The sequence below is a fragment of the Leptonychotes weddellii genome, chromosome 4 (genome assembly GCF_054177405.1).
Source record: "Leptonychotes weddellii isolate Sample4059 chromosome 4, ASM5417740v2, whole genome shotgun sequence".
Lineage (NCBI taxonomy): Eukaryota > Metazoa > Chordata > Mammalia > Carnivora > Phocidae > Leptonychotes > Leptonychotes weddellii.
Genome location: NC_138372.1, coordinates 14,043,459 through 14,060,168, shown reverse-complemented (window position 1 = coordinate 14,060,168; position 16,710 = coordinate 14,043,459). Strand labels below are relative to the sequence as shown.

Genomic DNA, 16,710 nt, shown 5'->3' with positions numbered 1-16,710 from the left:
TTTTTTAAAGATTTTTTATTTTATTTATTTGACAGAGAGAGACACAGCGAGAGAGGGAACACAAGCAGGGGGAGTGGGAGAGGGAGAAGCAGGCTCCCCGCAGAGCAGGGAGCCCGATGCGGGACTCGATCCCAGGACCCCGGGATCATGACCTGAGCCGAAGGCAGTCGCTTAACCAACTGAGCCACCCAGGCGCCCCACAAGGACTCATTTTTAAGAATGTTTATTTTTTGTATTTGTTTTAATAGTGAATAATAAGAAACAAATTAAATAAGCCTGAACAAGACAAGTATACCACAATTTATTTGGTCAGTGGATTTGAATAGTAATATATATACAGCAGTTAAAATTAATGAAGTAAGACTAAATGTATTAACGTGAATCAACCTCAGAAATGGTACTGAATAACAGTATGACATCATTTAGTAATTTTTTATAATATGCAAAATGAAATTATTGTTCATACTAAATACATATATAATAAAATTATACCATTTGGAAATACCAAATATCAAATTCAAGGTAAGAGAGAAAAGGTCTTCAGATTAAGGAAAAATACACAGGAGTAAGTGTTAGGACTTCTAGTTTTGACGTTAGGTGATCCAGACCACCATTTGAGGGATAACAATTAGAAAAGTTGGCTACAATATTTTTTAAAATCTTGAAGGCATCAGAGAGCTAAAAACCAGTAAAGAATTACTAAGGTTAAGATCTTTGAAAAGGTAGAAATCCAAAGAAAAGTGACACATTTAGTAAAACTTCCCTCTAAAAGAGGCAACTAAAACGTCTTGAAAAACTTGTTTTTCAAAGACTTGTTGGGCTAGGGGACAGAATTTGGGAACAGTGTTTACCAAAAGAGTGGTGGAGGAGGCTCTAGTGAATCCTCCTATATTTTAGGTTGGGACTCCAAAGGACTGCATGCTTAAACAGGGGTGAATCAGAAATTGACCTGCTCTCACAGGGACTGTGTGTAGCTCAACATCAAATAATCTCAGTCCTTGAATTTGGCTTGTAGTGATCTGAATGTGTTAGTGCCTGCTAGGTACCTGGAAGAAGCAAACACAAATTCTTTTTTAAATATCATATTAAAAAAAAACTGTCATACTAGCTTTCAAATTATTTCTATGAACAATTTTTCAAATAAAATGTACAGCATATAGTTAGAAATAATAAGTCACACAAAGGAAAAAGATGACCATGAATGAGAACCAGCAATAAACAAGTTTCCCACAGGAGCTCCAGATATTGGCTTTTATCAGGCACAGACATCAAATAACTATATTTATTATGTTCAAGGTAATAAAGATAGGTTGAAATTTTTAACAGAGAAAATATCAAAAGAACTAAATAGAAATCCCAGAACTGAATATATAATAAAATCCAGAACTTAATGGATTGGTTTAATAGCTGATTAGTTACAGCTGAAATAAAGAATTATGAAGTAGAAGATGGGTCTGTAGAATCCATAATGAGGCACAGAGACCAAAAAATGAAAAATACAAAAGAGAGGGTAAATGATGAGGAAGATTCCATAAGATCAAACTTTGCTTTAATTGGAGTCCCAAGAGGAGAGAGGAGGAAGTGGGAAGAAAGCAGTACTTGAAGAGAGTGGCTGAGAAATTTTTCATAAGTACTGAGATGTTAAAGCCACAGATTGAAACAATTTCCTACAAATCCCAAGCACAAATTTAAAAAAACGAAAAAGTTAAAATGAAGGAAAGTGTTTAGACTGGTGATAGCAAAGCTACTTACAGTAAAAGATAGAAAGTAACCAGGGAGGGGAGGAGATACTAAAAAGAACAATAATTTGTCAGTAGGTTTTTTAGGACACAAATGTCACTGTACAAAAGAAAAGATTGGTAAATTGGACTGCATTAAATTTAGCATGTTTTTCCTCAAAAGATGTCATTAAGGGAGTAAAAATGCAGATCATGTATTAGATAAAGATAATTGCAACACAAAAATCCAATGAAGGGTTTATATCAGATTTTTTGTCAAGCTAAAAGAAATCAATGAGAATAACTCAGTGTTTTAAATAGGCAATAAACGTGCACCTACAATTCATCAAAGAGGTCATCCAAATGACCAACAAACATGATGAAATTAACCAACTAGCTATAAAACTATACATTAACTCCAGATTGCTAAACTTACCGGGATTTGGCAAATATGTGAAGCAGGAACTCAAGCATTGCTAGTGGGAATATAAAGTAGTGACGGCCACTATGAAGACAAGCTCAGCTATAAAAGCTGAAGTTGGGGGTACCTGGGTGGCTCAGTCAGATAAGCCTTGATCTCAGCTCAGGTCTTGATATCAGTCAGGGTCATGAGTTTGGGCCCTGCACTGGGCTGCTCCACACTGGACATGGAGCCTACTTTAAAAAAAAAAAAAAGCTGAAATTATTTTTCTGCTATAACAAACATTTCCATTCTTAAGTACCAACTGATAAACCTACACTTCTTATATACTAGGCAACATATGCAAAAATGTTAGTAGCATTTTTCATAACAGATGAATAAATAAAAATATTGTAAAACACAAAACAAAACCAACCCCCCAAAACAGACTTTGGGCATAAAATAAATTCAAGTTGTTATTCTTCTGTTCATGCATTTACCCACTTAAAACATTTCTGAGAGTCTGTGATGTGCCAGACTCTAGGCACATTCTAGGCACTGGGAATTTAGCAGTGAAAAAACAACAAAAAAGACAGAAAAAGGACCTGCCCTTAGGATTTTACATGCTTATGGGGTTCTTGAGATGTGAATTTTGATTTGAATTATTATTAAACAAAAGCACAGCAATTAAAATTATCAACAATCCAACTAAAAATTTTATTTTACTACAGATTTAGAGACAGGACAACATTCTCTCTTGTCCACTCTCCTCTATTAGCCATTCCAATTCAGTTGTCCTCCTCCTAAGATAAGTACTGAATTCTAGTTACATGGTTTGCGGTTTATGAAGGGGGTCTTTGTTTTTACTTTTTATCTCCACTGTGGCAGGCATGTATTTAGTAGGCATACTTTAGTAGGCACTAAAGGCAGAATTTTGAGCATTCTGTGTCCTGTTATGCCATATCCAGAACATATCCAGTGTTGCCACTGCCCAAGTGCTTTAAATGCAAACAATGCAAAGAATGGGAGGATTGAGTATAGGAAGAGACACTAAGAGAATGAAGGAGACACACTTAAATCTCATCAGAAATAAAGCATAGAAGGACAGATCAGGAAAGTCAGCTTTGGGCAACAGCAAGTGGCTGGAGTCAACTGGAGGAGGAGGGATGTTCAACTCACCTGATGAAAGATGAAAAATGCTTTGAAGAAACATTGAGGAGAAATGACTTACCCTGTCATAACTCTCTTTTGAATCTTGTGGGCATCTCTCAGAACTACGTACCTCTTCCGGTGTATCTAACCAGAGATACAGTTTAATAGATGTGTTTGTAGTACATTCAGAGTATGTTCGTTCAGCTTTAACAGGTGATGTCGCTAAGGTCAGGACATAACTACTGATGGAGTCTAGTATGTCACCATGGACTCATGAGTGACAGTTGGACAACTGATTTATTACTGTTCACTTCACATGTTAGAGTTAACATGGAGGTGCCACTACATTTACACTAGTCATTCGAAATATTTTACGTCATACTGGAACATGCTTCAGGAGCAAAATGCCTCGTGGGCCAGGAGTTCCCACTAGCATTGTTTATGTTCTGAGACAGCTTTGAAAATCTGTAGCACACTGAGCAAGGCCAGGGCTGGTCCTTTCATATTCTAGTCTCTTTTTTTTTTTTTTTTAAGATTTTATTTATTTATTTGACAGAGAGGGAACACAAGCAGGCGGAGTGGGAGAGGGAGAAGCAGGCTTCCCGCGGAGCAGGGAGCCCTATGCGGGGCTCGATCCCAGGACCCTGAGATCACGACCTAAGCCGAAGGCAGTTGCTTAAGTGACTGAGCCACCCAGGCGCCCCAATATATTCTAGTCTCTTATTTGACTACCATAATTAACACACAGCTGGCAGCCCTTGCTGATTCTCTGGGAGTTTGATCCTTTGAGGGATAAGAAGGATTTACCCTCAATACCCGCAAATATATCAGCAGTACGGGCCCACTTGCTTAAAATGAGTACCTGATGCTGACAACATTCGTATCCAAGATTGCTGGGTGACTGGTATGTGGACAGGTCTCATTCCAAATGAGAAGATGCACTGTTAGTTTACGGTGTGATATGTTACACTGTTAGTTTACATCTTTGTAAAAACAAAAAGCCAGGTTCTCTCCAGTGTGTTTAGCTTACCAAACAGCCTTACTGAAATGTTCCCCCTGACTCCCTTTCTCCCTGAGAAACCATCTCAGACAACCCATTTAAGACACATGTCTTAGTTTCGTTTGTGGACTGCTGCTTAATGAAAATTAAAGTTCTCACTGTTGCACATCCCCCTCCCCCCTTTTTTTTTTTGCTATTATCCATGATCACACTTGCAAACATCTACCTTGTTCATTGTTATGGATTATATGTTTGTGTCCCCCACCCCCAATTCATATTTTGAAGCCCTAACCCTCAGTCTGCTGGTATCAGTAGGTGGGGCCTTGGGAAGGTAAGGTTTAGATGCGGTTGTAAGGGTAGAGCCTCCATGGAGAGATTAGTGCCTTTATAAGAAAAGGAAGAGACAGTAGAGCTTCCCCTGTCCACTACTTGAGGATACAGGAGAAAGCTATAAATCAAGAAAAGGGTGCCCACCAAGAACCAAATCTGCTGACACCTTAGTCTTGGACTGAGAGACTGTGAGAAATAAATGTCTGTTGTTTAAGCCACCATTCTGTGGTAGTTATTATAGCAGCCCTAGCAGACCAAAACATCCACTCATCATGTCTTTTCTAACTAAAACAGTTTCATTGGGTCTCCTGACTAGTCAATGTCCAGCAGACAACACAGGCTGACTTAATGATTCATAACCCTGTTGAATTTATCATCTCAAGAACAAAAAAGTTACCATGCATCACCATTTTCAGAGAATATGTTCTCACTGGCCTATTTCCCTATTTCCACCACCCTCTTAATCATCCCCATGGACATTAAAACCATGTTCGAAAACAAGTTCTTAGGAGGTTGTGTAGCTAGGCATTCATTCATTTGAAGATATGTGTACTTGCAGATCTGTGGCCGTTCTGCTGATTATTTAGTTTTAATATTTCCATTTGATTATATCTAAAAAGCCTCTGTACAATCATGTTTTTTATGACTTGTACATGTGAAATCTCCCATGATCATTATTTTGGGATAGCAAATATTCATATTTCTTGCCATTGGTGTGGTTTTCTACCTACTTGCTTGGTGAGCTGACTTGGCTTCTATGCTTTTTTGACACCCATGTTATTACAATTTAGATTACTCTTAATTTTTAATCATAAACATGTCAGATGCAGCTCTAAGTATATAAATATAGCTATATTAGTTTATTAGACTCTTGTCGATGTGCCAGCCACTATCATTTGCATTACTTAAACTAATCTCATGTAATTTCCAATAGTCCTAAAAGATAGATGTTATCATCCCCATTTTAGAAAGAAATAGAGGTTTGGCAAAACTAAGTAACTTGGCCAAAGTCACCTAGCAGAGCAGGGATTAGTTCCTGTTTCAACAGCTATTTTATAATGTCCCTCAGTCTACAGTCATTGGAATGTCTCCTTTTGCAGATGAAGGGACTGAAGCTCAATGTTCAGTGTTTCAAATATCCCATCCTTCTTCTCTGTAATTTACAAAGTGCTTCCACTAAACCTATTTCATTGGATGCTCAAAGCTGTACTCTAGGTTAGACTTGGGTATTGTGTCTCCCTTGTTTTGGAGGATGAAACTGAAACTTGCGTTAAAAGAATTGCCTTTGTTTAAAAGTAAGTAAGCTTATCTTCCATTCCTTAATCCAACACTTTGAACATAGCCTTCCCTATATAAAAGGTCTAAAAGGCATAGCTTTTTACATCTTTTGTGTAGGAAAAGGTCTCCCTTGCCTTGTGTCATTTCTGCTTGTTTCCTGTAAAGCAAACTGTCTTTAAGTTCTATTTATTCAATCTTTTTGATTCATTTTCATTCTGGTCCCTCTCACTATGAAAGCGTGGCTTGGATTTTCATACTGTTGTCCACATTCTTTCCATTTTATGCACATTACAATCCATAATACAAGAAACATCTCTTTAGGGCTGATAGATTGTGGCTCAGCCGATTTTTGTCCAACGAATTATGTCCATAATATTAATGTAGATGATGCTGGTAAATATGCCAAGAAGCCAGATAGAGCTTTTTGGCTGGTTTACTTGTGATCCTGTAAAGCAGCAAATTGGAAACAACTTCTGGGTTTTTTTTTTCCGCTGATTTTTAAGAGTTTTAGTTTGTTCTGGAACCTAATACCATGTTGTTGGTCTATTATATACCACCTTGCTCATGGATATGCTTTCTAGTTCTCTTTTGTAGTCTGTTGTTGTATGTTCTGGGTCCTAAATAGAGTCCACTTTTGGCTTTTCCTTTGGAAAGCCTTTGCTTTCATGAGCATTTCTTTTCTTGAAGGCTGATTTAAATGCCTGCCTTCCTGTGCAATCATGGAGTAGGCCTGACTATAAAATTATCTGTAGTCACTTCAATTTGTTTGGCTTGACTTTGGAGATAAGGACGTGTTAGCTTTTTTATGCTTGTTGAAAAAAATACTTGGTGATCTTACCCTCTTCCTGAGTTAATATTTCCAGCTGAAAACAACGTGTAATGAAACACTTGCTCTCTTGGTTGATTAGAACTGGACTTTTTGGGGCACTTAGCTGGCTCAGTGGAGTGAGCGACTCTTGATCTCAGGATTGTGAGTTCGAGCCCCTTGTTGGGTGTAGAAATTACCTAAAAATGAAATGTTAAAAAAAAAACAAGAAAACTGGACTGTTAAATGGTCTTTCATGTGTCGTAGGGAATCAGTTGGAGAGGGTGTCCATCAGTTCTAGCACAAATCCAGTATATATAGCATCATAGTCCTCAGTTTTCAAGAAGTTTCTCTAGCCATGCAACCTTAGTCAGCAGCTGTCCAAGTTCATTCTGGTTGATAACATTAACTCTTTTGTGAGTGTAAATACATTGCGTTCTATTTTTTACCAAGTTGTCCCATTAAACCTAGGGCAAAGACCATGCATTTCAGAACTTTGGGAGCCACTTTGTGATTCCAGAAAAACCATTTTGCTGTGTTACACAGTAGCTGTTCAAAATGGTGCTTAGGGGGATTGCATCTGTAAAATGGTTAATTTTAGTCAATCAGTGCAGCAGTCCACTTTTTTATGTCTCTTTGTTTGGTTACACATAAACCTTGAAGATACGAGCTATTGCTGTTACTAGAAAGCAGTTCTGAGACTCGAACGGAAACCTTGTAAGCATCTTGCCTCCACATGGTCTACCCCCTCCAGTCTGGGTCTTCCCGTGTATCAAAAGAATGTTTCTTAGGTGGCCATTTTTTAGACTGAACTTTTGGAAAAGTAGTATTTTCTTTGGGCATGTAAGAAGTAATCAATAAACATAGTGCATTGATAGTCATGGTAAGTACCAGCATCACAGTGTTAATGACATTCCCCTGAGGACAAGATATCTGAAAAATCCTCAAATTTGTCCTCCCCACCAACTGCTTTTTTCTAGAATAAGGATCCCACCCACAACAGTTTTCCTATGGCCATGCTTTATGTCATTTCTATCTGTTCCTTTAAACCAAAGTACCTACAATGGTAGTAAGAAAAACAAAGGTAAAACCCTGTAGAGTTACAAAGGTCTTAGATAAGGGCAGAGTTGTAGTTGTTATAATAAGACATGGATTTCAAAGTCAGCTAGAGACACAACCAACCATAAAGATAGAGTACATTTGTATGAGAGGAATGTATATCTTTTATGTATAAAATTGTGGAACTCTTACCACTAAAACATGAACTGCCTGAAGCTAAATTGTGTACCTCTTGTAGATGCTTACCTGTAGTTCATTCAGCATTACCTGTAGTTCAATGAAGAAAATAGGTATTTTGAGAGAATCATTGAATGTTGTAAGTAATCTTGATGCTTTTGCATTTTCCTGTATGGATGCAGCTGAAAGTACCCATGGCAGACAAACCTGGTAATACAGTGAATTTCCGGAAGCTGCTACTGAACCGCTGCCAGAAGGAGTTTGAAAAAGATAAAGCAGATGATGATGTCTTTGAGAAGAAGCAGAAAGAACTCGAGGCTGCCAGTGCTGTGAGTATTTGCACAGAAAGGCAGTGTGCTTGTGCTCTCTGAGTGTTCTCAAACAGAATTTTCATGAAGCTGGTTATATATCCCTGCTACTTCAGTAGATGACTGTGGCCCTTTTATCATGTGGAGACGTTATATTGAAGTTTAGAGGAATGCTTTATTCCTTTTAGTGCCACTTGTTAGAGCAACTCAACCTTCTAAGACAGGAATTCAGAGCCCAGATTTCAGAGAGGTCAGTGAGTTCCAGAAATCTCCTGAAATGGATGCAAAGTTTTGGGTGTAGTTCAGTTTTCTGAGGAGTAGGTCTACAGTTGCTGTCAGATTCTCAAGAGTATCCCTGACTCCCACACGGGATAAGACCATGAGTCAGAGTGTATGTTCTTAGCATCTCATGTGCAGTACAGTTGTCTTCATCAAGCTCCTATTACTCTTCCTTATACAACAGCCAGAGGAGAGGACGAGGCTTCATGATGAACTAGAAGAAGCTAAGGACAAAGCCCGGCGGAGATCCATTGGTAACATCAAGTTTATTGGGGAACTCTTCAAACTCAAGATGCTGACGGAAGCCATCATGCACGACTGTGTGGTGAAGCTGCTGAAGAACCATGATGAGGAGTCCCTGGAATGCCTGTGCCGCCTGCTCACCACCATCGGCAGAGACCTGGACTTCGAGAAGGCAAAGGTGAGCGCCCCAGTCTCAGAAGTAGCCAGCATGGCCTCTGTCAGTCACAAAAGAACTAGAACCATGAATAGGAGTGTTCCATCTCACCCCGGCAGTCTAGGCTGCTGCTTTGTCTTCTTTTGCCCTTTTCATTGTCAGTGTTTGGCCACTGAGCTCCTACCACCTTTCCATCATGGTAAGAAGTGAAGAGGGTCCCAAATTATATAAAGGCCACCTTGTGAATTGTTCAGATTATTTGTCCCTTTTCCTTTTTCTGCATGACCATTTCACAGGTCATTTTTATGTATAGCAAATTGTCGGCAGAAATAAGAGGAGAATAGCTACTGTGGGCCAGGACTGAGTGTGTTACAGAAGCGAAGACCCAGTAGTTTTCTTAAGTTTATGCTCGAATTAACCGCAGGGCTGTCTAACTATAATATAAGAAATCATTAACAATATTATGACTCAAACATAACATGGTGCTCTCCAAATAAGGGGTAGGAAAATTAGAACTGCTTCAAAGAAGTAATATCAGAAATGTTTCATAACATCTGAATCAGCTGGAATTATGTTTGTGACAAAAAAATCCCAAATACGGTGGTTTATGCCAGATTAAGGTTTATTTCTCACTCACGTAAATAAAGTTCAGAGGTGAGAAATCTGAGGCTGGTTTGGTGGTTGCAGGTGATAAACAGTCCATTTCCTCCAGCTTAACATTCTGTCATCCCCAAGGTATAGCCCTTGTCCTTACATTCTCAGCAGAGAAGGTTGGAAAGGGGCAGAGGACATGGCCACCTCTCTCTTAAGGAAGGTTCCAGGGTCTGCAGCCTGACACTTCCATTTGCATTCTGTTTGCCTGTCACATGACTAGAGCCCTCAGCATACATAATCTCTTTTGGGGGCATCATATGCTCAATTAAAAATTCAACCTCAGGCGCCTGGGTGGCTCAGTCGTTATGCGTCTGCCTTCGGTTCAGGTCATGATCCCAGGGTCCTGGGATCAAGTCCCACGTCAGGCTTCCCACTCAGTGGGGAGTCTGTTCCCTCTGCCTCTGCCTGCCGCTCTGCCTACTTGTGCTCTATCTCTCTGTCAAATAAATAAAATCTTAAAAAAAAAAAAATTCAACCTAATTATCTTTTGGTTATAAGTTATATTCCTAGGCCATTTAAAAGTTTTATATGGTAAAATTACACTAGAATTCCTCAGCCAGGAATACTGAATGGTTTTGTCTCTTGCAGCCACGTATGGACCAGTATTTTAATCAGATGGAGAAAATCGTGAAAGAACGAAAAACCTCATCTAGGATTCGATTCATGCTTCAGGATGTGATAGACCTAAGGCTGGTAAGTAGAAAAATGTAAGGCAACTACTCCAGTCTTTTTTGAGGAATTGGACTAGGGAGGATGTCCTAGTATGTACATGTGTAAAAACTTAATGCTACAGGAAGGACTCCCAGAACTGAATTGACTCACTTCCATGACAGAGCTGTGTGAAAGGATACAAAGCATATATACGTGCCTCTTACATTTCTTCTCTCTGTGCTAATTATGAAACCACACTGCATTTTTTAAATCAGTCATTCTGAATTCAAACTGTGGTCAGTTAAATTTAGTTTTAAGGTGCTAAATAATCAGGAGTCCTCATCTTCAAAATGATTATAATTAACTTGCCTGAGGGGCACCTGGGTGGCTCAGTCATTGAGCATCTGACTTCGGCTCAGGTCATGGTCCCAGGGTCCTGGGATCGAGCCCCGCATCAGGCTCCCTGCTGTGCGGGAAGCCTGCTTCTCCCTCTCCCACTCCCCCTGCTTGTGTTCCCTCTCTCACTGTCTCTCTCTCTGTCAAATAAATAAATAAAATCTTTAAAAAAAAAAATTAACTTGCCTGAGCCTTACATATTTATTCTCTAAAATGAGGATATTGCCTACCTTGAACGTGTGTTACAAAGCTGCAGTGAGGTGATTATGTAATGTGCCCAGCTCATAGGAGATGGTGTTTCTTCTCTGTTGTTTTTCCTGTATATCCTCCTGTTCTGCTGCTGCTGCTTCTCATTTCTCATAACAGGTGCAGTGTTTACTACTGCCACCTCTTTGCTCTCTTCTTACTTACTACAGCTGACCCTAAACTAGAGAAAGAATGCAGGTCCTAGCTCTTCCCTGCCCTATAGCCAGACTACATAGCACTGGTGATGGTTCTTTATCTTGCTAAAGGTTAAATGTGACCTCACTATTCTTCTTATTACCAAAGCCACTACCAGGTGATCAGAATTTGTGTGCTGATTTGAACCTATTTGCCATCCTTGCCTCTAGCAAATGTAAATAAATGTAAAAAACTTCTTTGCCCATGCCCTCAATTACTTGTACTTCTATCAGATGTTGGGATTATGGCTGGGAAGGAAGGGGAGAAGTATAATTGTAATGAGAAAACTTGTCTTGTCCTTAATAGGATAACCAAAGGGCAGAGAGGTGGCACTTTGTCCAGGATATCAGAGCCATGATATGGGAGGAAGAAAAATGCTAGTCATTCTCGATTTAGAGCCCCCATGGAATGTGATATGAATTAGGTACCAATAACCCAGATTAAGACAAGGCCAAAGAATTCTGAGCTTTCTTGATTCCTATCCTGGCTCCTCCTCACAAATACACAAGATGATTTTTTAAAAATACATTTGGATCAGTCTTTCCCTCTTTTTATTCATTGGCTGTTGGAATACTCAGTATACAGTAGTTCAAGGTTGATTGAGACAAATTTAAATTTTTTTAAAGATTTATTTGAGAGAGAGGGCACATGGGGATAAGGGGCACAGGGAGAGGGAAAGAGAATCTCAAGCAGACTCCCCGCTGAGCACAGAGACTGATGTGGGGCTCGATCTTACAAACCTGAGATCGTGACCCAAGCCGAAATCAAGTGTCTGATGCTTAACCAACTGAGCCACTCAGGCGCCCCAAGACTAATTCTTTGTCTCTAATCCGAAACTGCACATGGTGCCATTTGTAAGACAGATGAAAAAGGTACTGTGGTACATATTTTAAATATATTTTACACTTTTCCAGCAGTGAGAAGTATAAAATAAATTTTCAAAATTTTGTTATGTTCGTTTTTTGTTTTCTAGCTGATAATGTTGTTTTCTTCTTTTGTAGTGCAATTGGGTATCTCGAAGAGCAGATCAAGGGCCTAAAACTATTGAACAGATTCACAAAGAGGCTAAAATAGAAGAACAAGAAGAGCAAAGGAAGGTCCAGCAGCTCATGACCAAAGAGAAGAGAAGAACAGGTGAGGGGTAGAGTCCACTGGGATGTTAGGAAAACTAGGGAGATGAAGGACAGATGTTCAAGAATTCTATATTTAGATATGAAATGACATCAGAAAGAATAAACCAAAGAATAGAGTGGTAATTGGTAAGTGAAGCAGTTTCACCTGGAGACTGGTTTTTTGAGTAAAAGCCAAGAATGCAGGACTCAACATGGTTTCTTGACAACAAGACTTTATTGAGCATCTTCTGTATACTCAGAATTGGGAGGGATATAAAAAGAAGTGGAAGATATAGTTTCTTTTCTCTGAAAGCTTACGGTTTATCTGGAAAGGCAAAACTAATAAAGGGAACATTTGTCAAGTAGAAGATAATACCAATTATGAAATGTATTCTCAATTAAGATTGTTAAAACTCAGAGGAGAAGAAGAAAGCTAGAAGAGATCTTTATTTGAGGAAGGCACCCTTGAACTGGGTCCTGGTGGATGCTAAATATTTGGAAGGAAAGGAATAATTTTAGTCATGAAATTAAAATAAACATATATTAGAAAGAGGCATAGACAAGCCTGATTGGAGCAAAATTGAAGTGTTCAGAATCAGTGGGAAAATGTTTGGAAGAATGAAGCCAGATTAAGAACTTTTGACTTTGTACACGGTAGGCATTAAGGAGCCATCATAAATTTTTGAACAAAGGGATAATATCATGCTAGTGGTATGTAAATAAAACAAATCTGTTGCTTTTTACACGATGAATCAAAGGGGTACACTGAACTCAGAAATGTTTCGTTGCTGAAATCCTGGTAACAATAATTATAAAAGGAAGAAATGGGGAAAATGTGAAAGGTGAAATAGAAGGCATTTTACACTGGAGAAAGTAGGAAATTCATTGACTAAGTTTAAGAACATTGGAAGAGGAAACTGCTTCAGAAGGGAAATGATCATTCTTCTCATAAGCCTGTTTATTTTGGGATGGCAGGAGGGCATCCAGATAGGAGCGCTCGTTTGTCCACTGTGCTGTTATGTGAGCACGCTAGTTACTGGGTCATGTAAGTGTAATGGTTGAGAGCATAGACTCTGGAGTCAAACTGTTTGGGTTTGAATTTCCGCCCTCCTTCATGGGATTTGTGTGAGGATGAAGTGAGGCATAATATGTAAAGTGTTCAGCATAGCAAATGGCACATAGTAAATACTCAACAACCATTAACTATTATTTATCACAGACAGTAGAGCTCATAGTGAAGTTACAAGAGATGAATCCTCCATGGAAGAAAGTGTACTTTTAAGTTTCATGGGACACCACACTTCTCACCTTCCTCACCATAGAACCTAGCAGAGTGCCTTTCACATAATGACTTTTATTTATTATTGAACTAGATTGAAAGCCCAATCCATGGAAAGATGTCCACAGATGACTAAAGGAAGAAAACAACTCTTGGAAAAGTAACAGATAAAGAACAACTGGAGAGGAAGGAGTACTAGGATATAAGAAACGAACAAGAAACAAGTTTGTTCATGATCAGTAATGTCAGCACAAAGAAAATCACGTATATGAGGATCAGAAAAGCTTTTGGATAGACAGTTTGGTGGTCTTACATTCAACAAATATTAAGTGCCCATCACTTAACAGGAGAGACAAAATCCCTTCCTTCGTGCAGCTTACAGAGTACCAGGGGGATAGACAACAAACGCTCAAATAAAATATGTAATTTTGTCAGATCATTTTATTCTAGAGAAAAAGATAAAACAGAGAGGGAGGAAGTGGGGGTGGTGCCAGGCTTGGTGGGTAAAAGTGCAATTTTAAATAGGGTGGTTGGGGTGCCTGTTAAAGTTGGAATTTGAGTGAAAACCTGAAGGAAGTATGAAGGAATTAAGCCATATGGATATCTGGGGAAAGGTTTTTAGGCAAAAGGAATAGTAAGTAAAAAGCTCTGAGGTAGCATTTTCAGGGAACCGCAAAGAGGCCAGTGTGGCTAAAGCAAAGAGCATAGGGAGAGAGTAGTGGAAGATGGGATTTGAGAGGCAGGAGGCTGGATTACTCAGAGCTTGTAGGCCATTTAGAAGTAATACGGTTTTTTGTCTGAGTGAGATGGAGAGATTAACAGGAGTGTTTTGAGTAGAGAAGTGACAGGACCTGACTTACACTTAATTAGGGTCATGCTGACCGCCATGATACAGACAGTTGAGGGTGGAAGCAGTGGAGCTAGTGAGGATGTTTTTATACTAATCGACCAAGTGTTGCTGGTGAAAACCAAAATGGTAGTGTTGGTAGTAATAAGAAGGAGCTAGATGCTGAATATATTGTAAAGGTTGAACTGACAAGATTTGCTGCCAAGTGTGAGAGAAATAGGAATCAGGGGTTTCTGCCTGAGCAGCTGATGGTTTGGAGAAGCAGGTTTTGGGGAAATGAGCCAAGTGTACTGTGTCATTTGACACTATTAAGTGAAATAATCTTTGTAATAAATAATTTCCATCTGATTTCTCCTGAAATGTTCTAATCATGCGCTATAAACACTAGATTTGGCCCTTGTATGTCTAGCACTGAATCTCTTGTATCAGTTACTTTCTCCTAGGTCGGCTCTCAGGTATTTCTACCTGATATCTTCATTTCGTCCTGGATGTTAAAGAGATTGTCAGCAGTGCTTTAACAATCTCTTTTGTCCTTTTCCTTGATTTTCATTGGAGCTGCTGAGTTGAAAATACTGCTCACTCTTTCACTGTCAAACTGACTTGAGGTAGATGAGAGACTGGTTCACTCTGTTCTCCCTGCAGGCGTCCAGAGAGTGGATGAAGGTGGATGGAACACTGTACAAGGGGCCAAGAATAGTCGGGTACTAGACCCCTCAAAATTCCTTAAAATCACTAAGGTGAGTATGACATTTAAAACACAACTTATAACAGCCTGAGAACGTGACTCTCAAAATTATTTCTTGTTCATATAAAACAGCCATACTGCAGATTTTATTGGGGAGTGTTTTTTTTTAATGCAGATGCTTTTCTACAAGTCAGTATTGATCCGTGTGTTCTTACTACTTGTACTGGTGTTCTTCTCATTTCTCGGAGGGTTTACTAAGGTGGAAGGGACAAGTTTAATTTCTCAAGTTAAAAGATGCTTACTATAAGAGAGATGATGATAATGATACTAAAGAAGCTATAAATTATAAGCTTTATACAATGTATCCTTAGCTCTGGGGAAGAAGCAACTATCTGTTTAAACCTTACTTGAAAGGAATATAATGGTTTGCCATATCCAAAGCCTAAAAGAAAGCACAGAAGACCTACTACTAGAAATCATTCTGTGATGAAGATTTAATATGTTCTGCCTTCTTCTCTCTTGAGAATCCATGGGCGGTAAGAGGAAATAGGTTTCTCGTAGCAGATGTTTTCAGCAGAAGTTGATCACTGTAAGTCAGGTGAAGAACCTTGGAGAACATAGAGAAAGTGGCATTACCTTTTGTAGAAGTGGAAGCTTCTACAGCCCAGTGGGTTTTAGAAATCATTTGGAAGTCTAGTTTGATCCTTCCTGTGCAATACACTTTCCATAGTTCTGAAAATTGGCAGCCTACCAGTAGGATACTAATAGCAATCTAAAGCTAATGTGGAAACATCAAATGAAAGAAGAGAACTGACAGAAAGAAAGACTGAGAAAACTGGAAGAAGATGGGCTATGTCGTTTTCATCTTCATGTCAAAGTATTGCTTCAGGATAGAACATTCCGTCTCTAGATTGCTCTTGATTTTAATTAGCAAGGATCCTGTTCTCTAAGATTCTGGTACATTCTTCTAGTTATTTATGTCTCATTGCAGGAATTCCATTGCTGAATACAGCTTGATTCCCATCCACTTCTGTTTCTAGCAAGAGACTGTTTTAACAAAAATCTTATGTTAAGAGAATCCCTCCAACATCAACCCCAACATCTTTGAAAATAATCTTTGTGTTTTTAAATATTGTTTCCATGCATGGATGCTATAAAAAAGAATAATTTTGGTATTAAAACTACAACATTATTAAATTTTTCAAGCTTGTAAACTCTTTTAAAATAAATTTTGTGTATATTGAGGTAGTTACACTATAGGTACTCTACTTAAATACTCTAGAAAAAGTTCAGAACCTTTAAACAAATGCATTGTTAACTGGGAGAGATTTGTGTGACAGCATGTGGTAGAGCAAGGCAGCACTATTGGAATTTATGAACACTTTTACTACAAAGAACTACATTGCAGCTTACTGTGGTATGTGTTTTCTAATTAGTATTACATTCTAATTCTATTGACTTTTGCTAAAGTTGTGTTTGGGGGATTAAACCTTAGAGAGGCATCTTAACTTCCTGTCTAATATCCTATATTCACTTTTTTCTTACTCCCTTTTATTGAATACTGCCATTCCACTTCTCCATCCTTATCCCCCACGTATTAGGCTTTGCTGAAATATGAACTCCCTTTGCCATCTGACCTGTTTTCTAACAGTAATGTGAAGAGATTAATGAGTTAATTTTGTAGTATACAAAATTTATATATTCACTGGGCATTACTAGACAGGAGGAATTACTAGAAACTG

The 16,710-nt window shown here is 38.7% G+C and overlaps 1 protein-coding gene across 1 annotated transcript in view; it reads left to right on the top strand.

Moving 5' to 3' along the window:
- EIF4G3 (eukaryotic translation initiation factor 4 gamma 3) overlaps positions 1-16,710 on the top strand; it is a 228,172-nt gene that overhangs the window by 171,031 nt on the left and 40,431 nt on the right. The window contains exons 20-24 of the mRNA XM_081816832.1: positions 8,102-8,248; positions 8,691-8,927; positions 10,146-10,250; positions 12,047-12,179; positions 14,926-15,020. Coding sequence (XP_081672958.1) covers positions 8,102-8,248; positions 8,691-8,927; positions 10,146-10,250; positions 12,047-12,179; positions 14,926-15,020 — 717 coding nt within the window. The remainder of the gene's footprint in view (positions 1-8,101; positions 8,249-8,690; positions 8,928-10,145; positions 10,251-12,046; positions 12,180-14,925; positions 15,021-16,710) is intronic.